The sequence below is a fragment of the Stomoxys calcitrans genome, chromosome 1, assembly GCF_963082655.1.
Source record: "Stomoxys calcitrans chromosome 1, idStoCalc2.1, whole genome shotgun sequence".
In the NCBI taxonomy this organism is placed as follows: Eukaryota; Metazoa; Arthropoda; class Insecta; order Diptera; family Muscidae; genus Stomoxys; species Stomoxys calcitrans.
Genome location: NC_081552.1, coordinates 270,872,772 through 270,896,844, shown reverse-complemented (window position 1 = coordinate 270,896,844; position 24,073 = coordinate 270,872,772). Strand labels below are relative to the sequence as shown.

Here is a 24,073-nt window from a genome sequence, read left to right as displayed (position 1 = left end):
GGGTGGGTTTGAATGAACATGAATTTCAGTACGACCCAAACACTCACATCTGTGTGAGTGTTTGGCGCAACAAGGCACATTTAAATTTCTTTGTGCGTGTTGGCAAAACGTCGACCACCTTGATGACAACATGGCGGATTGCACCATATGATTTATGGTTGTTGTACAAATGAGACCACCTTTGAACAACCATCATGGGTGACCATAAACATATGTTTATACACACATATGTGGTAAATTATTAATCTTATTTATTCGTTTGTAATATAGAGTTTAATGTATTATCTATTGAAGAAATATGGACACATCAACAATGTTAACACAGTCGCCAGGATTACGCAAAAAAAGTCCAAAACTCCATTACCACAATTCATGATATGAGAGAAAGAGGATAGCAACAAAGAGAATGCAAACAAAAATCTAACATTTTAATACCGTCAGACCCGGCCCTCTGTTAACAGCTGTTCGCGTGAGACCACCTTTTTAAATTCGCCTTGATGGTCACAAACGCTTATAACGTGGAGTTACAATTATGTTCTCAGCGATCGCGTCTTTTTGGGCGTCGCTCAATGGCAAATTTCCAAAAGTTGAAAAAAAAGTTATGGTGAAATGAAAACAATTCTGCAATTTTTTCAATTTTTAATTTGTATTTTCACCGCGAACAGCGAACGTAGTATCACCCTTAAGCGAGATTGAGACTCAAGAGTCCGGCAGCTATGACCAATTTTCTACACCGGAATTCGTCGCTGATGACATCGAACCTACTTCCGATACATTCGAAGAAGAACCTTGCGCTATACCACGGAGATCGTCTAGACCAGTACGTTAAAGAGTTCTTTTCTGTTTATAATAAATATCTACAAGGAGGAAGAAATGTTATATATTACTTAGGATGCACTTATAAGGTGAGGTCATGCGAACAGCTGAGTACAATTACTTATTTTTGTTTCGGTTTTTCAGTAAATCTAACTGTCAAAGACTTGATAATACAGCTGTGATTTTTTTCTAAAATCTTAAAAAGACAAAAAAAAAACAGTGTTATAGTGATGAAAATACAAATATAAAATTCATTTGAAAAAGATAGGAAGTAAAACAAAGCTTATTTCTAAAACCACTTTGACATTTCAATTTTAGGCATTTGCCACTTAAGGTAATTTCGTTGGACGTAGATTTTTGTTGTTGTGTAAATGACTCGTACCAAGATATATTCATTTACTGGTAGTGGCAGTTGCCCAACAACAAAATATTGCGGGCACTATCAATATTTTGTTGTTGGGTGATTAGTGCAACTCTGATTTTGTGTATGTTACTAGTTCGCGCCATTTGTTGTTGTTTGTGTGGGTTACGGTTCTTAACTAAAACACACACACAACCAAAACTCGTTGACAGATAGTGCACTTCGCGAAAACTCATCTGTTTACTGTTCACTACCTGGTAATTATGTCATGACTCGTACTGAGCAGTTTACTGTACATACTGAATTACCCAGGTAGATCTGCCTCGATTGCGCTTGAGGATGGAATCCTAATGCTGTGCAAATTGTCAATTTTGAGGCGGCTCGAATTAGCGCTGTGATTTTCAGTCGACTTCGTACTCCATACTCCCACCATCTGCTGGGACGCGGTATAGCTTATATACGAAGTAAGTATTATACTCGCCATGATTTACATTTATTAAGCTATGTTTTTGAATATAGTATGAATAATTCAAGCATGTATGACATACTATAAGAGGCTGATATGGAAGACCACTAAATTTAATGAATATCTAGTACAAAGCTTTATTTTGACGATAATGAGATGTCATCCTTGAAACCACCAGAATCCAAGCCTTCAAAAGTTATTATAAAATTCCAGCCAGAGGAACCAGAACAGCCTTTAAAACATGCAATTAAAATTATTCAGCAGGCCTCGGATGCAGAGAAGAAGACGCCTAATATAATAGTTAGGTCAATTGATTTAAGCCAAGGCATTGCAATAACAAGGAGATATGGTAATTTTAAATCACGATTTATGCGAGCAACATTTTTTCCACTTTATTACAGTAACTTGTGAAAACCAGTTTAATTTTCGATAAAATGTAAAAACCATTAACAATTCTAAGAAAAAATGAGCACATAAAAGATAACTGGCAGTGGGAATCGGCACTGTTTCAGTTTCATCAATCAACAAACAAGGACAGCTGACACAAGTAAGTACCTTTTAAAATAAGGATGTTTTCCTAAATAATATGTTATTTTAGTCGTAAGCACTTGTTCCACATTCGAAAGAACGCTCTTGATGATGAGTTAGATACAATTGTTTTGTAAAATAATTAAGAAATTCTTACACCCAAGCTATGCCATTGATAGGACTAAAATAGGCAGCATTTTGCCATTTCATATAAAAATTAAAGCCATAAATGTGCCAAATTCTCAATACAATTGGATTGCGGTAGTGAAACGCGCCATAGCTACTTTAATCAAACATTAAGTACAACAACTTATGATATTTATATGCCTATTAATTTGAATGCAAAATTAATTAGACGAACATACGCGTTAATGAACAAATATGAAAAACAAAATAGATGTACAAATTCTCGAGCAAAGGTAAATGTTAAAGTAATTTTGAAAACACATACATACATATAAAGAGAATTTCCCTTTATCGTTGGTCTTACTGAATGTAGTTTTTAGATTTATTTATTATTACAAACAACAAGATAACACCGATCTTATAGTTACAGTATGCGAAATATCAATGAGGCAATGAAATATGAATTGACATTCCTTATTGATGGAAACAATCTCTAGAAGGGCGTAAGTGCAGTTTGCTGGCCCCTCGCCAATTCCTCTGAAAATGATATAATTTGTACAGTTTAGTGTGCTGATTCTCGGGGTCGTCAGAAACAGGCCTCGAAAGGGTTCGTCAAAATTATTGTATAACTCGAAAATTTTCTAAACGACTTACGCTAAATATTACGCTATTAGAAAGCTTGTTTCAATAGATACATACAGCGGTCAAAAAAAGTATTCATCATTCAATGTTTTTTTTTTAATAAGTCTACAAAAGACAATTGGAATAAAAACATATTAAACTAATGATGCAGTAGTGCTTGTGTGATATATATGTACACAATTTCATTGTTTTTAAAGAAAAAAATAGTATTTATTGGAACAAAAAGGGCCATTTTACAGCTGAACACAAAAAATTAAACAAAAAAAGTATTCATCATTGCAAAAAAACAAACAAATAAATAACATAATTTAAAAAAATTAATACTTTGTTATTCGACCACCGCGTCTTATAACTTCTTTTAAACGGTTTGACATCGATTGGACTAATTTAGCGGTTATATTTTGGTCTATATTAGTCCATTCCTCCATTATCACCTGTTGCATTTGACTCTTGCTCGAAAAATTGCGCGTTCTCAATTTGCGTTCGAGATGTTCCCAAAGATGTTCAATTGGGTTCAAGTCGGGACTTTGAGGAGGAGTTTTAATGACTTTGGGGCAGTTATACAGCATCCACATCTTGGTATTTAAAGCAGAATGTTTGGGGTCATTATCTTGATAATATTGAAAGTTATTACCAAGCCCAAGTTTTACAGCACTATCTTTTAAATTCCTCTTTAAAATGTCAATGTAATACTTATGATCCATTACTCCATTAATAATTTCAAGATTTCCCGCTCCTGAAGCCGCCATACACCCCCAAACCATTAAACCACCTCCACCATGTTTTACAGTAGCAACTGTGTTTCGTTCTTCAAGCTCTGTATTTGGTTTTCTGTACACTATGACCTTTCCATCGCACCCAAAAAGATTAAACTTGCTCTCGTCTGCAAAAATGACTGTTTTCCAAAATGATTCGGGCTGTTTTACATACATTTTTGCGAAGTTTAGCCTTTTCACTCGGTTTATTTTATTTATAAAGGGCTTCTTACGTGCAGTTCTTCCTCTGTAACTATGTCTTTTGAGTGTATTTCGAATTGTTTGTGTAGTAACTTCCTTCCCTAAATATTCCATAGTGTTTTTACGATGAATGGTCGCATTTGTCTTCGGAGTTTTCTGAACTTGCCGCACTAGCCAACGCACATCTCCAACTGAAAGTGCTTTTGGTCGACCAGATCTTGGTTTATTGTCAACAGTTTTCGTTTCTGTCCACTTTCTGATGATGGATTGTATAGTAGATCGTGGTCTATTTAATATTTCACTGATAGTTTTTTGAGTTAAACCATTCCTGTGGTGTTTTATTATCAAAACTTTTACCTCATCAGAAACCTCGTTTTGCTTACGACCCTTTTTGACAAAAACTATATTTTCAATGAAATTAAATATTTGCTGTCAAGGGCAAAGCCTCCTTTACTAAATAAAACAGAAAAGGGGGATTCCCAAATAATATTTGAATTTGACTTTGATGATAGCACATCAATGATGAATACTTTTTTTGTTCTGTTTTTGGTGTTATTATATAAAATTGCATTTTTTGCGCTAATTAAATTTATTTTTTGAGTTTATTTTAAAACATATTACGAAAAATAAACTATTGCATAAAACTGCATTATTTGTTTACTTTAAATTTTCTTCAATTACCCAAAATAAGTGAATTTATTATCAATTTTGCTAATGATGAATACTTTTTTTGACCGCTGTACATGTTTCAGATGCATACATATTTGCAGCATGAAAGGCCTTTTCCAGAGCTTTTAATTTTATGAATAAATTATAAGATTTTTTTCGAAACAGAAGTTATACAAACTTTTTCCAAAGTAAAATTTTTATTTTAAATATTTTGGCTTTGCAAAGAAGGTTTTATTTTGGAGAAGAAAATTTTTAACGCGGCCGAAGGTCGGCTAATTTTTCTAACTTCAGATTACAAAGTGGGTTTTATTTAAAATACTCTTAGCTATTTCCTACTGTTGGACATATGCATGAGGAGAAAATCTTAAACCAGGCCGAAGGCCGGCTAATATTTATTTTATTTCCGAATTTTGAAATTTTAAGGTCCTAGAAGAGCCCATTCAATAAAATTACCATAAGTACTTCTCTCAAACATGAAACTTCTCAATTCACTTATGTGTCCAACTTTAGAAGGCAAATTCTCTTCGCTATTTCATTTAAACATTCTGGTTAAATATTTGAATTTTACATCAAATGAAGACTTAGAGGAGTGGCTATTGTAATCTGAAGAAATGTACGATATTTTATATAGAAAAAAATTTGAAAGAAATTTTGGTTTTTTGAAAAAAATTGCTAAAAATTTTACTAATTTCATCATAACTCACCAAGGATTTAAGGTTTTTGATTAGTTTTGTTGTGCTGAAAGGTATTTGGAAATATATACGATTACGTTAAATTTATTATTTTAGACCGTTTTTTATGTCTCACTCCAACTAAGGGGCGTGGTATGGAATACAGGGATTTTGTAAGCAACACGGAATTCCTGACGTAATTTTTCCTTTTCGATGTTGCTTTCTACTATTTAGAACGCACAAGCCGATTACTGGCTTAGATGCATGTCCAAAGTGGCATGGGGCGGATTAATATCCGCACCCTCTTTTCAATCTAACCTAACTTTACCTATTAGCATTTACATTTTGAATTTTAAAGACATATCTCACGAACTAGGTCCCTCCCCAACATTTTTTTTTACAATTTTGTATAAGCACATCAAACTCCATCACATCAAAAAAAGAAAAACGTTCATATTTTCGCGACTGCACTATGTTGTATTTTTTCAGCATTCATGTAGTGCGATTTTCCTCTTCATGTTATTAATAAAATGTAACTTAAAGCCACGCTGATTTAAACCAACTGATTGATTTAAACCAACAATTAACTACTTTGTATGATAAACTATTTTATTAAGCATAAAAAATAAAAATTTTAACTTAAAAAGAATATGTAACTTACTCTAAATAATGTACATACATATCGATGGCCTTATATAAAAAGGCCTTAACTAAATTTTTTTCAAAATGCCTTTTTTTTATTTTGGAACGCAACTTTCAGATGCACCTTGCATCCAAATTTCCGGTGGATATAATTGTAAATAACGGATTTATAACGATTCCAAAAGAAGCACAAGTCAAGTATTTCCTTCTCCTGTGAAGTAACAAAAAAATTTGATTTAGCGCTTTTTTTTATTTTAGAGGACAAATGTCAAATGCACCTTGCATAAAAATTTCAGGTGAATACAATCGCAATTAACAGATTTATAACGGTTTCAAGAAAGGCCTAAATCAAGTTGTTTCCTTCTCCTGTGAAGTAACAAAAATCGAGTAAAGCTCTTTTTATGTTCAGCCGTCGATGTGTAAAATAAGCCTAATATATCTATGAATTATCTTTTTTAAATAAGAAATAAAATAGTTAATTTTCGCTTAAAAGCTGAGACTCAAATCTTCATATACAAATGCAACACAAGAGCCAGTTAATCTATTGTAAACCTACAATACCATATAAGGTATTTAATAACACTTATTGTAAATGCAGTGTTAGTCAGAATTTTTATTATGTAATTTTTATCAAAAAGTTTTAAGATTAATATTTAAAAGTTTTCGCCATTACTCGAACTCTAAATATTAATTATCTATGTAGACAACCATTAGTGCATATTTTATCCAGAATTCATTCACAATTCAAAACAATCATCTGTTATTTAAAAAGGTAAAAGCCTTCCTTTTTGGGGAATGGTAACTTTAACAATAATTACCATGTCCTGAATAACTATTTTTTATAGTTGGGTAAAGTATCCAAGGTGCCCGAAGAAGCTTCAGTGGATTGCACAAGGAGATGGAGGCACTCTTTTCGATTTGTCAACAATCAACATAAACGGAATCTTAATAGCCGTATCAACTCCTTTCACAAATATTCGGATATATCAACAATCTAACACTTCAACAATCAACATAACTGAACATCCATTATCAACAATCAACACATATCCATAACATTCATTTGTTTGTAAAATCGTCGGGTTTGAAGGCGCAGGTTTCCGAGTTTTTGGATTAGTGTTTAGAAGATTAAGAAGGGAAGTAATACCTCACACCTACGTTACTAGTGTGAATTGTGTTACATTATATGAACGTTATTTTTGAAACCGAACCAATTTTTATGTACTTCGATAGATGCGTAAGATAATACCTATGAAAATTCGTTCAAATCTGTGTAAAATTTTAGTTTTTAGGACCGATCGAATTAATATTGCATATTGGGATCAAATGAAAAAAATGGAGAGTATCGTTTATGTATTTGCAACAAAAAACTATGGGACATACATATGTGGGAGATATATATATATATATCTAACCGATTCTTATGAATTTACCTGTAATTTGAAGATGCATGTGCCAAAATTCTTAAAGATCGGTTGATAAATGGCCAATGTTCCAGCAACTATGCTTTGAACATGGACATAAACAAATCAAGCCATGTAGGTATTGAATAGATACGTCATATTTTCAAATGTATCATTGTTCACAGGTATAATTTTAAGATGCTTAAATATTTTATGACTTGTCCGTTTCCATCTATAAGGATTACATAGAAAATCATTAAAAACCTAATAGACTTAGTAGTTCTAGTAGATGGTGATCTGTGATGAGTATCTACTTAGGATCGCAAAAAAACAACAACTCTAAGGGTCCGATTTGCTTTGCATGAGCCGCGATATGTGCGCTGCATGGGTAATATATTTAAAGAACGGAGTCCAAGTCGAAGTCGGAGTATTAAGGCGGAGCTGAAGTGCGATTCGGAGTCGGGGTAAGCGTGCTAAACTTCGACTCCGGTGGACTCCGCAGCCCTGATTTAAAAAGCCGGATTATTACAATATTGGTAGTAATCGAATAAACATATATCAAAGAGCATAGAAATATCAGAGGAATTTACTTTCTCTCAAAATTTGACAGCAAATAAAAAAAAGAAAGATACACATATTGGAAGCGAAGACTACACACGTGGATTAAGTCATAGTTTCCTTCACGGAAAAGAAAATAATGGATATTTAGAAAATGCAAACGACGAAACCAACCTGACATTGAGAGCAGAATTTTGCTTGAGGGATGTTCTTGGATATTGACATGTTTACCGTTTTTTAAGAAGTGGTTTTTATAAGTAGACTGCGAACCTGATATAACAAATTTAACAATAGGTGCCTGAGAGGACACGCCGTTTTAAAAAATTTGTATTGAATGAAAGGTCGCCTTGTTCGACTTAAATTAAAAATCTTTGGAAGAGTAGTACGAATCCTATATAACTCCCTCAAAACCTGGCATGCTTTTTGTGAATAAAGGTGAAATATATAACTTTCATTAGATATTTTTTATATGATTTTGATTGAAATCTATCTTTATTGAATTTATACAAATTACAAACTTCAGAAATAAAATAAAAAAGATTGTGGCACTAAAATTTATATTTAAGAAGAAAAAAATTTATTGAAACAAAAAAGCATGAATTTTATTTACATGTGTATATCTTATGAGATCAAATTAAATCAGGGTGATACATATTTTTAAGTATTAAAATGATTTCATTAAATATATTTGAATTTTTAGCCAGTATTTTTCTTTTTTAAGAAAGTATTTACCTTGACAACGAAAAAACTAGTTCTGAAGAAGCGCTACTCGCAGGAGTAGCAAAAATTCGGCTGCATAGTTTAATCAATAATGGTAATTACAATTTTTACGAATGCCACCATTCGAGTACGTTGAAGTTCTCATATTTTATATTAAGGCCTTCATAAGGCGAAAATTAAAATGCCGCGTTCGGATTACATAGGATTAGTATATATTTATGGACCTATCAAGACGCGATTTGGTGTAGGTACTGGATGGTGTAAACATACGTTACATCCCAAATTTATTTATTTCTTATTAATAATACAAAAGCGTCCTCGGTCAAAAAAACGTATAACAACGATATATACTCCTAAATAAACATTCGGGTATGACATTGGTTTCGTTTCGCACGCTAATGTGAAATGAGGTGACCCGTATGATAGTTTTCACCAAAAAAAAAAAAACGGTGAAACCATTTCACTAAACATTTTATGGTGACAGCAATGTGAATTCCTTCTTATACTGAAAATCTATCTTAAAATTACAAAACAACAGTTCGCCCTCCGAACTGCGACGGGCTGTCTCCTCAGTTCTCATGTATACTACCTCCATCAGGAGACAAAGATCCTACCAGTGCGAAAACATAACTACATGCTGTCTAGCAATACCTTTTGGGCTGTTATAGCAGAGACCATCCAAATCACCATCTTGTGGATAGATATCCACCGCCCAGAAGCCTTAAGGTAGATCTACATGATCTAGAGCGTGAGGTTCAGCGCTACAAGAGAGAACCGCTAGATCAAGCGGCATATCAAGCAGGTCTAAACAACATTCATGCAGACACGGTAGCAGTTGCGCTAATTGGCTACCGGGTGAATGTAGTCCTTGGAGAACGACCGCCACCCATTGCACCTGGAAAAATCGACCTCCCCCAGGAAACCAAGTTAGTTCTGGCTCAATTACGTTCCGGCAGTTGCAGCCGCCTCAATTCCTACAGAGCTAGGATTGATGCCGACGTGCAAGACTCAGACCCAGGTCCCTGTGGACGCACCCCATCTTAGTCGCAGAGTTCCTGGGTCTTGACACACAACAGAATGAATCAGACGAAAGATAGAACACATTAAAATGCTACAACAACAACAGTTGAATAACCACTTTTGGGTTGTTTTTTTTTTTTTTTGTCATTAGTTTTTGGGTTAAAGAATCACTTCAGTGTGCGCTAAATTGAGATTTAAAAAAAACATCAACAATTTGTTCTCAACAAGACACCCAACAAGAAAGCCCCAGATATATCGAAATTTCCAAAAATTTTAAAACAAATTACAAGTCCAAGATTTTCTTCTTTCCATCTTTTGTTTACCTTTGTTTCTGCAAATTGTATGAATTTCCAGACAAAACATGTTTTAATTTTTCGAACTGTGACTTCGATAAAATTATTCCGCGTGAATTGGCGGTCACCTAAACATTTATTTGATGAAACGAACGTGAAAAAGGAAATTTATTTTTGGCGAAACCAAGGTTTAAAAGATTAAATACTTAACTTAAAAAAAATTAAGATTCTTAGCCTAATTCATTTTAATTGGCTCCCCAGCCATAACAAGATTATGCGTAAATTTAAACTGTTGAATTTTTGAACAAGTCCCTTATTTGCAATTCAAAAAGATTCAATCAACAACACTAAGTTTGGTCTGTGGAAAATAAGTTAATAAGTTTTAAGCGAAAAATAATATTCGAGTGGGAAAAGATTCTTAGCTCGGGGGGAAATACATTCCAACACCTAGACACACGAACACAAAATGATCTTTCGAAAACAGACCTAAATATACGGGGCAATTTTATCTGAATACCCCTAATCGAGCGAGAAAAATTAAAGTATCTGCGCTGTGTAACCAGTGTTCCACTTTTAATAACTTTGTAAAAGAATAAAATATTTCGTAGATCAATAAAACGCTCAAAAGAAGTTCCCAAAAAGATTTTTACATATCCTGAAATGGGGTCACGAACAGTGTTGCCACTCAAAAAAATAATTTCATGCCAAAATTCAAGAAAAATCCTACCAAAACCTAGCAAATGTTCTACAAGCCAAAATTGCGGTATATGTCTTATACCCGCCATCGGAGACAAGGCCATTTTGTCATTCCATTTGAAACATCAATTAATACATTTTCATCGTTAAAAGTGATATAGCACCGTCGTATCGTTCTAACCATCCCCGTCCGTCTGTTTGCTGAAATCACTCCTCCAAGGCCTTACATTCAATTATGATATATCTTGATATAGCACCCTTTATACTGTTTGAGCCCAGAAATGCGCTTTTACTACCATATTGCGCCGTCACATTGAGTTGCATGAACCACTAAACATCTTTGCATGCGCTTGCCACATAGACCTTTTTTCCGATTAAGGGCACAAAGCCGCATTTCCTAACCAGAATTTTCGAAATTTGATAGAGATTCCTTAACACTCGTACCAGTTACAGTCAATATTAGAACTTATGACCTTTTTACCGAAAGTTAAAACAGTGAGATCCCTTGTAATAGTATTTGGTCCCTCGACATCCATGGGTTTGTTCAGAACTCTTAACGAATACGCTGAAACGACAAAAAGTGAATTAATTTTGAGTTATCCTCTGCGATTGTTTCAGTAATTAACTTGGTATTTATATATTGGAAAAACCTACCAAAAATTGAGGTTCTCTGCGATTGTTTCAGTAATTAACTTGGTATTTATATATTGGAAAAACCTACCAAAAATTGAGGTCAGCCTACGAACCTACCAAGAGAATAAAAACCTACCAACTTTAGTAGGAAACTACCAAAAACGACAGCACTGGTCACGAACACGTACATAATATACAAACCTAGCTATTGCATTCATTGCCCGTTTCAGATTAAGAAGATTATAGTCGAACGTTCCTTACGTTAACTCCAAGCCATATAAAAGGTGAGGCATTAACAGAGCTTGAGCAAGTCTGGTTTTTATCCAGGAAGGGAAATAAATATCTGCCGAATACAATCGACGCAAAATACCATTAACACAAGAATGGAGAGAGTCATTATGACAATCGAAATTAAGGTCTTTATCAATCACTATCCGCAAGCATTTAAGCTTATCAACAAAATATGCTACAGAATTCTTCACACAAATATCAAATCCAAGCTGCGCCTGGGAACCAAATTGTAATGCCTTAGTTTTTGATGGGTTGATTTAAAGCGAGTTAAGGTTAGACCATAACAAGATTCATCCTATAAAAGCGCTAATATTTGTCTCCAAAATATAAAACCACGATCCGCACTAAAAAAAGATATGTATCATCTGCAAAAAGAAAGGTTTCACACAAATTAGGTCCAAGGAATTCTGAAAAATCATTAATGTAGAGTATTAACAGAAGAGATCCTAAAACCGATCCCTGCGGCACACCAGAAAAGAGGGTAATAATGATAGATCGAGCTCCATTAAAATAAACAAATTGTGACCTACCGCACACATACGACGTAACAAGCCTATAAGCGGTTCCAGAAAAACTAAAGTTATCTTATTAAATTTCTCAATCCAAGCAAATAGAATTAGATGCCTTAGTCAAGTAAAGAGACAAAAGGACACAATCTTTTCCATTATTTAAGCTGATCGAAACGCATATTGAAAATCAACAATTTTATGCCCAGGACCCAACATTATTTTATCTTTTAGAATATGTTCGAAAACTTTAAAAAGTACTGGATGAATTGAAATAGACCTTAAATCATCAGGACCACGAATAAAAGTAGACTTAGGAATTGGTACTAAACGAGCGATTTTCCATGCATTAGGAAACACGGAAGAAGTTAAAATAAAATTTAATAAATTCAAAATGAAATTAGAAGTATTGGGAAATAAAAGTTTTAGAAACTTAATAGGAATACCATCAACACAAATGGACATAGCCTTAATTTTTCCTAACGCTACCGCAACATTACCAATATTTACACAGCAAAAAGAAACTGAATTTTCAATATCGGGAAATGATTCAAAATCAATATTAAACAAACAGCGGTATCGAGCGGAGAGTCTCAGTGAGAGGCCCGGCGGCACCGGCTCTTGCACAAATACTAGCGCCTTTAAATGACTAATGGCCACCATGTTCCCGCGGCGATCGGTCATTTGGTCCGGAACGAGCTTGCTCACCTACAGGAGCTTGACGAGGATCGCCACCTCCACATGACGGTAATTTCTGTAAAGAATGTAGCCCGGAATACTAACGAAAATTACAAAAACATCCAACTCGATGGTCGAATAATCTGACAGTTTTTAAGCCCCACATTAAATTTCCCAACCATTGTGCCCAAAACAGAACTAAAATTTGCATAATTGCTAACCACAGTATCCATATTTAAATCAAAAGACATCAATAGTGAATATAACTACCAGGGTGGGGAACCAAACTGTTGAAAATAGATATAATAATAAAACTTTGCTTTTGAAACTTAAAAACATATAAAACTCCATCGGTTCCATCAAGAAGAAACAGCTTAGCCCTGAGCTAGTCACCATTCAACACTCCGTATTTAGTGACTAATTTCTTACGCACCAAGTTTCTACAAATAGCGTTAAGTTGGGCCACAGTTTGTGTGCAGTGATCATTTAGATAAAACTCTGCTACTGATGTCACAATCCTCTTCCGCAATTAAATACGTTTATTACATACATCAATGTCCGCTTTTATTTGCTTTAAGCAAGATGCCATCTCAGTCTTTATTTCGCCCAAAACAACAATTCAGTTCGCCTTGAAAGAAGGAAACTGTCAAATTTTTTATTTAGAGCGCGTATATCATCAACAATGCCACCACCAGAACCAATCTTAACCTTACAGTTGTTGCATATAAATGCGAACACTTTAATTGCCTTAAGTGCAATTAGATTCTTTTCAGAAAGTTTGGCGCAAGATGCATGAAGCCGTCCAGAACAAACGCGGCATCTAATGCTTCCATTTTTAGCAATAACTTCGTTACAGGCAACACAATTTAGTTTAGCAGCACCCGGCATCTTTATGTTATGCAATGGAAAACTATGGGTGCGCCAAAACATAGGGAGTTGCTTCAACTGAAGTAACTTTATTTGCTTGAGGTTTGTTTGTTAAAGAGCTTTAGTCTAATGGCAGGTACTATGTCCGCTTCAATTAAGGCATTGAAAGACAACATTGAAGCATTCGTGAGATACCGGCCGAAATGTTGGAAAGAGTATGCCAAAATTGGACTAAGCAGATTGGACATTTGCATGAATTAATCTTGATAATCTTAAACAATATGGACCGTACTATCGATATAAATAAAGATTTCATGCTTTTTTTTTAATTTTATGTTTTTTTTTTTTGGAAAAATCCGATCGATCAACCTATCTTTCCGAAATTTGGTACATAGCATTCTCCGATAAATTTAAATATCACTTGAATTTCGGGTTCAGGTTTAGATACAGATCCCATATACATAAATCGCCCGATTTGCACTTATCAATCCGTAGCTTTATTAGTGTAGGTTTAATTGGCTTTTTGCACTATTTGATCTTATGTTCTATATTTACTATGGTTCATCAAGTCTATACTAATTTGTTTCTAAAGAATTTGTATGCATGTTACATTTGTAAAAGCTACCTTCTCCATCTAAACAATCAAGTGTAAACAATGTTACATTGGGGCATGTGCCATAAATAAAGTCATTATAATGGTTCATTATTGTGGATTTTATTTTATGATTTATTGAGGATTATTCAAACTATATATGAATATTACATACTATATTTTCATTCACTATGTATTTTAAAGTATTGAAAATTATAAGAGACTTGGTAGGAAAACTAGTTTAAATAAAACTATGTTAGTAAAAGTTAGACACCGCATTCAGTATGAAAAATGGTTATCGGTGCTATACAACGTTAACTGTGAACTCTGTTTTTCACTGCATTAACGTTTTATGAAAAATTTCTTCTCGTAAATGAGAGCAGTGATTGAGGCGCAATCTAAAATATGTATACAAAGTATAGGTTCAAATCGATATAGACCTAACAATACATCCGGAGGCACCAACAACATACAGCAATCAACATTATTTACCAAACAGTGCAGCAGCATTTCTGGCAAAGGATTAATTCCCACCCGCAAAGCAGCAGCAAGAACCTTACCATAGGCTAAACGATGTACCTATATGGATTTCACCAAGCAACCTGCAACGCCTTTAAATACAAACAAATACGCCATAAATAAAGCTTCTTGCTTGAATATCGTCCTGTTTGCTATCTTTATATACAGGTACAATGAAAACGCTTTTAAGAGCTTTCTAGACTCAAACGTAACCAAGTCAATCCATTTGTTTGACCATTTTTGTGAAATAAAATAACGTAAAGTAAAGAAACGCCTTCTGAATCGCAGAAATTTTAAATGAAAGGCCAAAACATCAATTGATTATTAATTCTGAAACGAAATACAATATTAAAGTTTTCTTATGAATGTTATACGCTTGGATATGCAGAATTTAAATTTTAAAGCATTTTCTTTCCCTATGCAAACGCTAAAACTTTTTACTGTTTTCCCTTTTAATAATGCAAGATGATATATTTTTAACTAGGTGAAGGTGCAAAGCCTTTATTTGAGCGCGATGATGTGAAAGTCAATGCAATTTCAGATGCTCAGAGCGCAGAAAAAGGAACGATAACATGCATCGATGTAAGTTTTATTTTTATGCTGATGATTAAGTACTAATTCTAAAACTACGATGTATATTTGCAAAAGCTTTCTAGTCCCAAAAGGAGTTGTCAGGAGACTGTTAAAAAAGAGTCGCATAAAACCTCTGAAAAAAAAGGGGATGAGCGGGGCAGTAAAGCTAATGATGACCCACATAAAAAAAAGGATCTTCCACACGAATTGCAGTCTGAAAGTGTAAAGAAGCATAAAGTGCCATATTTCAGCGATCCAGTTCGTGAACGTGATAGGTTAAGACGCTTATATGGTAGTCCCGCTAAGCAGAAATCTCGTTCCCATACACCACCGCATTCTAGAAGACAGGCATCTACCGGTCGCTATTTGCACGATAGTCCTACCCGAAGACGTTCTAGAAGTAGGCACAAACATCGCAGTCGATCTTCGCAACGAATTCGTTCCCGGTCTCGTGGTCATTCCTCATACCGGGGCCACTCCCCATCTCGTCATTCCTCGTATCGAGACCACTTCCCGTATCGAGGCCATTCTCCGTATCGTGACCGATCCTCGCATCGAAGTCGTTCGCGCGACCGAACACGTTCACCGCATCGCTCCTATTCCTCGCATAAAAAGCATTCCCCCTCTCGATCTCACAGGGATCGCACTGATAGGAGTCGACGACGATCACGAACTCGATCCCCAGAACATGAGCGATCCAGACACTCCAATTATACCAGACGTAGTAGAGACGTAGATCGAAGCAGACATGAAGATAACAGAATAGATGATTCGAATCGTTTGATGCCATCTACGCCGTACATACCAATACCGGTGGGAGTACCGGATTTTTCGTATCCATATGTAAGTATGCATAATGTGTTTTACTTTATTTATTTATTCCATTTAACCCGTGCTTAAGATCTAGAGACAATATGTAATGACCATAACCGTTTTATTTATTGAAACCAAACTCGAGGTATATTTTTTAAAATTTGTTTGTTTATGTTTTAGCTACACATACAAACTATTTTAAATCATATAACAGTATTTGATAAAAATTATGAAATTAATTGAGATACCATTGCAGAATATTGTCCGGCTTTAGGCCATTGTTTAATGCTTTCTACTCAAAGAATAGTAAGCAAAAAAAACATTAAAAAATTCAGCAAAAAGCATTAAACAATGGTCTAAAGCCGGACAATATCCTGCAAAGGAATCTCAATAAGATTTTAAGACCAAAAAAGAAAGCGCAAACAGACAAACCAAACGAAAGGCACGTCGCATGTTGTGTAGCTCACTGCCTACACACAAAAACAGCACTGGCAGAATCCACCGTTGGGCGATCGCCATGCGAAGAACAAAAGGAATTTTGCAAAAAATGTTTATGTGTTGCTATTAGCATCGTTGGATAAGTTAGATTTAAAGAAGGGAAGTAAGATTTGATTTGTTTTCTATTGCGCTTATGAAACAAGTCGGCTCAAAGAGCCCTGTTCAAATTTAGATGTGTGCTTTACAACTTACTCCAGTTGTAATGGTTGAAAAGCACCATGAACCATTTTAAATCTCTTTCTGACGATTTTTCTTGGCTGAAAATGAAATCGCAATAAAGGAAACCAGTCAAATGCTTCTAGCAACAACACACTTTTTGCTGAATTTTTTAAATATTTTGTTAGTCTAAAGCCGGACAATATCCTGCAATGGAATCTCATTGAGATTTTAAGAACAAAAAAGAAAGCGTAAACAGACATTTTTAAATTAATAAAAAATCAGTTAAAAAAAAATTATAATGTGCACATTGCAAATGCAAATTTTGCCGCTGAAAATTTTTTTCTGATGGTCTCGCCAGTATTCGAACCCAGGCGTTCAGCGTCATAGGCGGACATGCTAACCTCTGCGCTACGGTAACCTCCACAAAATTGTGCACATTAAAAAGAGGAAAAATAATATTTATAAAAAACAAAAATATAAATCATTGAAAAAAGGAATAAGTAAATCAATCAATACTAATACACATTCCAGGGATACTGGAATCTGTGGGTATGCCTCTAGCGACATGTAAGCTAAGTTTTTAGGACCAGGCCCGAAGGACAACGAATGATAGATGATCACAAAGAGGGGGCTGTGAGCATTCCAAAACTATGTGGCCTAATCTGGACTTGAAGAGATCTACTGCTTTGCTGTCATTAGCTAGAACTGACGTCTCAGTCATTGTGTCCGTCATGACAGGTCACTGTCTAATCGAAAAACATGCTGACAGACTGACAATAATGAGTTCAATAGACAAATAGCATTGTAGAAAAATTGCCATTAAGGTTAAGACAATGGCATATGGGTACAATTACGAGGCTAGATCTACCAACTATAAGTTTTTTGTGGAGATTTTCGGGAGCCCTGTTGCACACTATTTTATGTATCATTGAAAGTGTTCTAATATTAGGTAGATCTCCAAATGCTATACGAAGCAATTTTCTGTAAACGAAGTGACACGTTCATATCTTTGTAGTCCGTAAACGTATCTTATCATTGCGTTATGTGCCATTTCTAGTCGAGTTTTGATCTTCGAGTCGCATTTACTAAACAACTCACAACCATATAGGATTACAGTAATGAGATACGATTTCGCTAGAAGAGATCTGATATTCTGTGGTGTGTATAAGTGTGTTTACAAAAATATTACCAGTTCATGTTGTTGTTGTAGTCACATTTGCATGTGAGAGTGGCGACCCTCGTCAAACTCCTGTAGGTGAGCAAGCTCGTTCCGGTCGAAAGGACCGATCGGTGTTGAAATTCAATTCCTTATCACAACAGACTGGACACGATCTCGCAGATAATTAGATATGAGTTTGATTGAAGTACTCGAGAAGTTGAAGAACCATGCAAGCTTTCTGCATAACATCCCATGTTCAACGTAATCAAATGCTTTTGAGTGATCTAGTAAAACAAGGCAGGAAATCACTCCCTTATCTAAGCTCGATCGTATTTCCTCGACTACATCGATTAGTGCAGTTGTATACAGCTATGCTTTACGAATTGGAAGCATCTTGAACTCTATTGCTCCTCTGTAGCGCTCTGTTGACCTTAGAGAGAAATTCTTCGTGCAAATTAGGTATTTCAAATATTTTCCATCTTTTAAAAGCAATATCTCTTTTATTTTTTAATTCGTGTATTGCAGGGATAAGCCAAGAGTTATTTCGTCTATTTCTCCCACGACCGGTTTGCTGGGGAACGGCACAACGTTGAAGATATCGTATTTTGTCGTTTAAAATACAAGTTGGTCATCAACTGACACCATGACGAAACTTCCGTTCCAATATATTTCTTAAATGAAAAATATTTAGGATACTATTTGTATTTGCAGTGAAATGGAAAGGGGTGCTTATGTTGACTGATTGCAGTCCTATTGCGTTGAATGAATCCATCAGAGTAGTTTCTCGGAGACTGTTCGAATTCAGTTCACCGCCAAGTACAATATCATCATATTCCAAAGACATATCAAGCAACATATTTATTATTGAATCATACGTATGGATTTGTTTGGCCTATAAATGCATCCGGAAAGTGTGTTTACTATCGCTTCCCAAAATATTGACTCAACTTTATCATCTTTGACCGATTTTCGTACGACCTTACAAGGGATATTGTTTCCATGTATATTGCTACTCCTCCTCCTAGGGAAATCTGTCGTTTCTAAAGACCTTATATCCATATTCACTTATTATGCTATCCGTAACGTCGGCCGCTAACATTTCAAATATGAATCTAAATTTACCGGTTATTAAGTAAACTCTGTGCATTGATGTGACAAAAGTCTAGAACTTTATTTTGCTTGATGAGAATGCGAATCATGTTCTTTAATCCGTCTCTGGAACTGCCTATATCATTTAGAGATAACATTGAAATCGATTTCGACACCGCAAGATATTTAAAATAGGGTATGCATTTTTATAAATATGTTTGTAGTGCTTGTATCAATAGTGATAGGAACTATGTTCTAATTTAAAATAAAAGTGTTGGACTCAGTATTGCGATTCAGTGTTTGGAGGAAAACAATCGTTCAGGTGAGAAATGATTTTAACTAGTATATGCTCCATTGGTTGTAGCTTTTACATAGATAAAGCCACAATAGGTAGATGCAATAGGCAGATGCCATCACGTTTTGCTTTCTCTGTATTTTAAAATTCATCTACATGAGATTGTCTTTTATTTGTGTTGGATTGTCTGATGGAAAACTATATGGTCCTAAGAATGTTAATCGTCAATCCCATGGCAGCCGGTTGTACGTACCGGATTGACCCAATGGAGTCCTTAATCGGCAAGGGCTGCCGTCTAAGTGTGGAACACACCGGTTGTACGCATGGGAGTGGCACATCGCGGGGAGCCTTCTCCGCACGCTTCTGGTCCAAGCCGAGATTGAAAAGAACCCCGAACCCTGGTTCTATTCCGTTTGCCAGAACCGTGAAACGCTGGGTCGCGAATTATCTGTGCGGTCGCAAGTATTTTGGGGAATTAAGGGATAGGAAGTCGAAGTACCGTAGAGTGAAACAGGGAGTTCCCCAAGGCGGGGTGATATCTCCAGCACTGTTTAACCTCTACCAATTCTCCATTACATCCCCTCCAGACGGCATGAAGATCGTATCATATGAGGACGATTGTACGATCATGTCATCAGGCCCCCACCCATTGTTGACATCTGCGATAGGTTGAACGTCTACCTCAACGAACTTGCCTCATATTTCATTGCAAGAAATCCGAAGATATCTGTCACCAAATCTTCAACCACTACAAATATGCGTGAGGTGAATACCAAGCTGACTATGATTGTCGATGGAATAATGATTCCGACCATCAAGTGTCCCAAAATACTTGGCGTCACATTTGGCAGCTCTTACACATTCTCACCACACGCCACAACAATTTGCGATAAAGTCAAAAGGAGAAACAAGGTCATCAAGTCACTTGCCGGCAGCACTTGGGGTGCAGACAAATAAACCTTGTTAGCCACGTACAAAGCAATTGGCCGGTCTGTGGTAAGTTATGCAGCGCCAGTGTGGTCTCTTCAGCTCTGTGACACGCAGCAGAATAATATTCAGAAATGTCAGAATGCCGCCCTCCGAACTACGGCGGGCCGCCTCCTAAGTTCTCATGTGCACCAAGAGACAACGATCCTACCAGTGCGAAGACATAACTACATACTGTCTAAGCAATACCTTTTGGGTTGTTATCGCAGAGACCATCCATATCCCTATCTTCTGGATAGATATCCACCGCCCAGAAGCTTTAAGGTAGATCTACATAATCTAGAGCGTGAGGTTCAGCGCTTCAAGAGAGCACCTCTAGATCAAACGGCATATCAAGCGGGTCTCGATAACATTCATGCGAACACGGTAGCAGATGCGGTGAATAGCTACTGGGTGAATGTAGTCCTTGGAGAACGACCGCCTCCCATTGCATCTGAAGAAATTTACCTCCCCGGGAAAACAGAGTAGTTCTGGCTCAATTATGTTCCGGCAGATGCAACTGCCTCAATTCCTACATAGCAAGGATTGATGCCGACGTGCAAGATGTATGTCTCGATTGTGACCAGGAACTACACGATACACGTCACCTGTTTAACTGCCCAGCCTGATGACACTCAGAGTTCCTGGGTCTGGGACACTCAACGGAATCAAGCAGACGAAAGATAGAACACAACAAACTGCTATAACACAACGCCAACAACAATATTATTCTTCATATAGGTGTAAGGATTTATATTATAATTGTGGTATCCTTTAGATTTCTAGATGTATGTCTCGATTGTGACCAGGAACTACACGATACACGTCACCTGTTTAACTGCCCAGCCTGATGACACTCAGAGTTCCTGGGTCTGGGACACTCAACGGAATCAAGCAGACGAAAGATAGAACACAACAAACTGCTATAACACAACGCCAACAACAATATTATTCTTCATATAGGTGTAAGGATTTATATTATAATTGTGGTATCCTTTAGATTTCTATTTTTATTTTGAACTCGGTAGATACTTCTATATTGTGGAGTAGAAATGTTTAATATGTTGCATATGTCCATCCAATCCGTATCTACCACAGAAATTCTTTTTTTTTTTTTGTTTCTTCAACTTGTAGTTGAATGCTTGACAATTATGCTTAACAATTTAGGTTTGGCAATCTGTTCGGCTTTTTCACGCGAACAACTGCCTAACTCCATATTTCTGTGTTGTCGGAAAATAGTGGCCCAAAGTTAAGACCTGGTGTGAATGGTAACGCCCAGAGTTTGTAGATTTTCAACTGGATGTAAAAAAGAAAATTGCAACCCTGCTGCTGTAAGATGAAGAAACAAGAAATTTATAACAAAACGCCATCATAGATAATACACGTCCAATATAAACACCAACAAACGATAGCATATTAAAACATTTGCAAAACAGCATGCAAAATTAAATATCACAGTTTGTTCATCCCCAAACGACCATGGGAGAAATCATATTCTCATTCTCATACAAGTGCTATAAATGAAAAAAAAACATAGCTTATCACAATTCAATACCACCTCTGGGGGGAATCATATTCTCATTTTCGTCTTCATAATGAAAGAAGTGAGCGATTTATATATATCATAGTTCTTCGTCTACAGAATATCCTTCACATGTAAAGATTAAAAAATACATATGTATTCTCTTCTGAGCTCATCGTACTTTACACAATCAAAAATGGCATGGTGTGGTGTTCCTGGGCACCAACTATCACAGATAGGTGTAAATTTTTCAAAAAAATTTTCAGCGGTCGTTTTCCCTCCTAATGCTGGCAACATTTGTGAGGTACTATGCCATGTAAAACTTCTCTCCAAAGAGGTGTCTTACTGCGGTACGCTGTTCTGACTCGGCTATAAAAAGGAGGAGAAGTGTATTAATCATAAGATTAATACACTTCAAGAAAACCGATATCAGCGAAATGATCCTTTTTAGGCTTAGGAATGGGGATGACCTTGATAATCCTCCAGCTGGAACACAATGCATTGCCAAAGAAGGCATTATTTATCGCTGTCAAAAGAGCTCTTTTCGAAATACCAGGAAGCGCCCTCAGCATTTCATCGGTGAATCCATCATGGCCGCCGGCACATCGCATTCTTTTACTACTTAAACAATTTCATCATATTCAAAGTTCATCATATTCAAAAGGGGCAACCAACCATCTCACTCGAGTAACACACCCCAGATAATTGTCGAATGTTTACAAGCTGGCTCTTGAACAGCTCCAAAAAGTCTTGATTTTTTTTTTCATTCCACATGGGCTTCGGCGGATTACATCTACCCCTAACATTGTTAATGAATCTCCAGGCTCTTTTTGTATTTGGTGCTTAATTAATCTCATTAAGTTAACCTAAAAAACAGCTTTTCTTGGCCTCAGCAAGCTTTTTTTCTATATATTTCCTTGCCTTCTTTTTTGACACAAGTTGCCTGCGAAAGTATTAGTTCAAATCCTCCATCCACCAGAATTTGGGCGTCTTAACCCAATCAATGTCCCTTTTCGCACAAGCAACCTCATCCGAGAAGGTCTTCTCAATGTCCTCAAAGTCAGGCTCCAGCTCAATGCCACTCAACGACTCCACCAATTTCCTGTTGGATAGGAAACTGATCACTGTCAGCCCGTTAGTCGAAACGAATCCGATTGCTATATTGTTCAAAAACCTCACTCTTAGACATCTTCTTCGTCGTGATCTTGTTAGTTTCCACTTCTTCTTCTACCACTTGGGGCAGATATCTCTCTCAGTCGCCAGATGACCTTCCACAATACAAAAAATGCATCTTTTACCACCACAACTTTATCCACATGCAACATCGTTGCTACCACATTTAACACATCTTTTTTTGGACAATTCCGTCCACAATTATGGCACTGTCTTACAGACGGATAAAAGGTTGTAACATTCAAAACAGTATTTTTAAAAACGATCCACTTGGGATGATCATCCCTCGCAAAGCCCACCTTGATCGTCTCATTAGAATCCTTCTCATCTCTTCTCGAAAATCTCTTGACCGAAATAATCTTGTTTGCTGAAGAAGCATTGTTTAAAATATCATCTTCTGACCAACATAAGTGTACGTCTCTTATCACACCAAAAGTCTCTACAAAGTTTCTTGGGACAAAAGCCCTCAACTCCCTCTTCCTCATCACATCAATATCAAGAAATCTATTCGCAGAAATGTAGTCTTCAAAGGTGAGGTTATATAGGGTCACCCCTGTAGCCGCCACCTTCTTAATTTTCATAAATTCCTCAGACTTTGTCCTTAATTTTGGCAATAAAATATAGACGATAAATTTTTTAATTCACTGATAAAATAAATGTAAATGCAGAGCAAGCAAAAAAAGTTCTATCTCTATTTTTTACAACATTCCGCCTTATTTACAACATTGCCAACGCATCATCAGATTAAAAAACTAAGCTAAACTAAACCGGATGGAAGGTGCTAGTTTTTTTTTAAATAAATAAAACGGTTATTAACAAAACAGTCGAATAAAACAAGAATGTAATTAGCATAGTTATTTCATTAAAGGGAACTTTAAATTATTAATTAATTATTTAATGTGAATATTTATTACAAAATTTCAAAAAAAAAAACTGGAAGTAGCACATTTTAAGCTCGACTTTTGCAGTGAATAAAACGAAAAACTTTGTTTGCCAAACACTAATTGCACCTTTTAATTTTAGTATGGGGCGCCTCCAATGTGGACTCAATACCCACCTCATCGGGGTGGTCGATTTTTTAGTCCATCACCCACCAATCTACAATGGTTTGCCTCCTGGTGTCCGGTTTGTTCCCATGCCTGCTCCTGCTTTTCGTGCAGTTCCGTTACATAG

The 24,073-nt window shown here is 35.9% G+C and overlaps 1 protein-coding gene across 1 annotated transcript; it reads left to right on the top strand.

Annotated features, from left to right (window-relative positions):
* The first annotated feature begins 1,533 nt into the window (after window positions 1-1,533).
* Window positions 1,534-24,073, top strand: LOC106095839 (female-specific protein transformer). Its single transcript, XM_013263240.2, has 5 exons — window positions 1,534-1,641; window positions 1,697-1,992; window positions 15,138-15,235; window positions 15,302-16,069; window positions 23,924-24,073. Exons 2-5 carry the CDS (start codon window positions 1,800-1,802, stop codon window positions 24,071-24,073), a joined length of 1,209 nt encoding a protein of 402 aa, XP_013118694.2. The 5' UTR covers window positions 1,534-1,641; window positions 1,697-1,799.

Coding starts and splice junctions, on each gene's coding strand:
- LOC106095839 (XM_013263240.2), top strand. CDS start 1,800: ATGTCATCCTTGAAACCACCAGAATCCAAGCCTTCAAAAGTTATTATA. Junction 1,993..15,137: donor TGCAATAACAAGGAGATATG/GTAATTTTAAAT, acceptor ATTTTTAACTAG/GTGAAGGTGCAAAGCCTTTA. Junction 15,236..15,301: donor GAACGATAACATGCATCGAT/GTAAGTTTTATT, acceptor TATTTGCAAAAG/CTTTCTAGTCCCAAAAGGAG.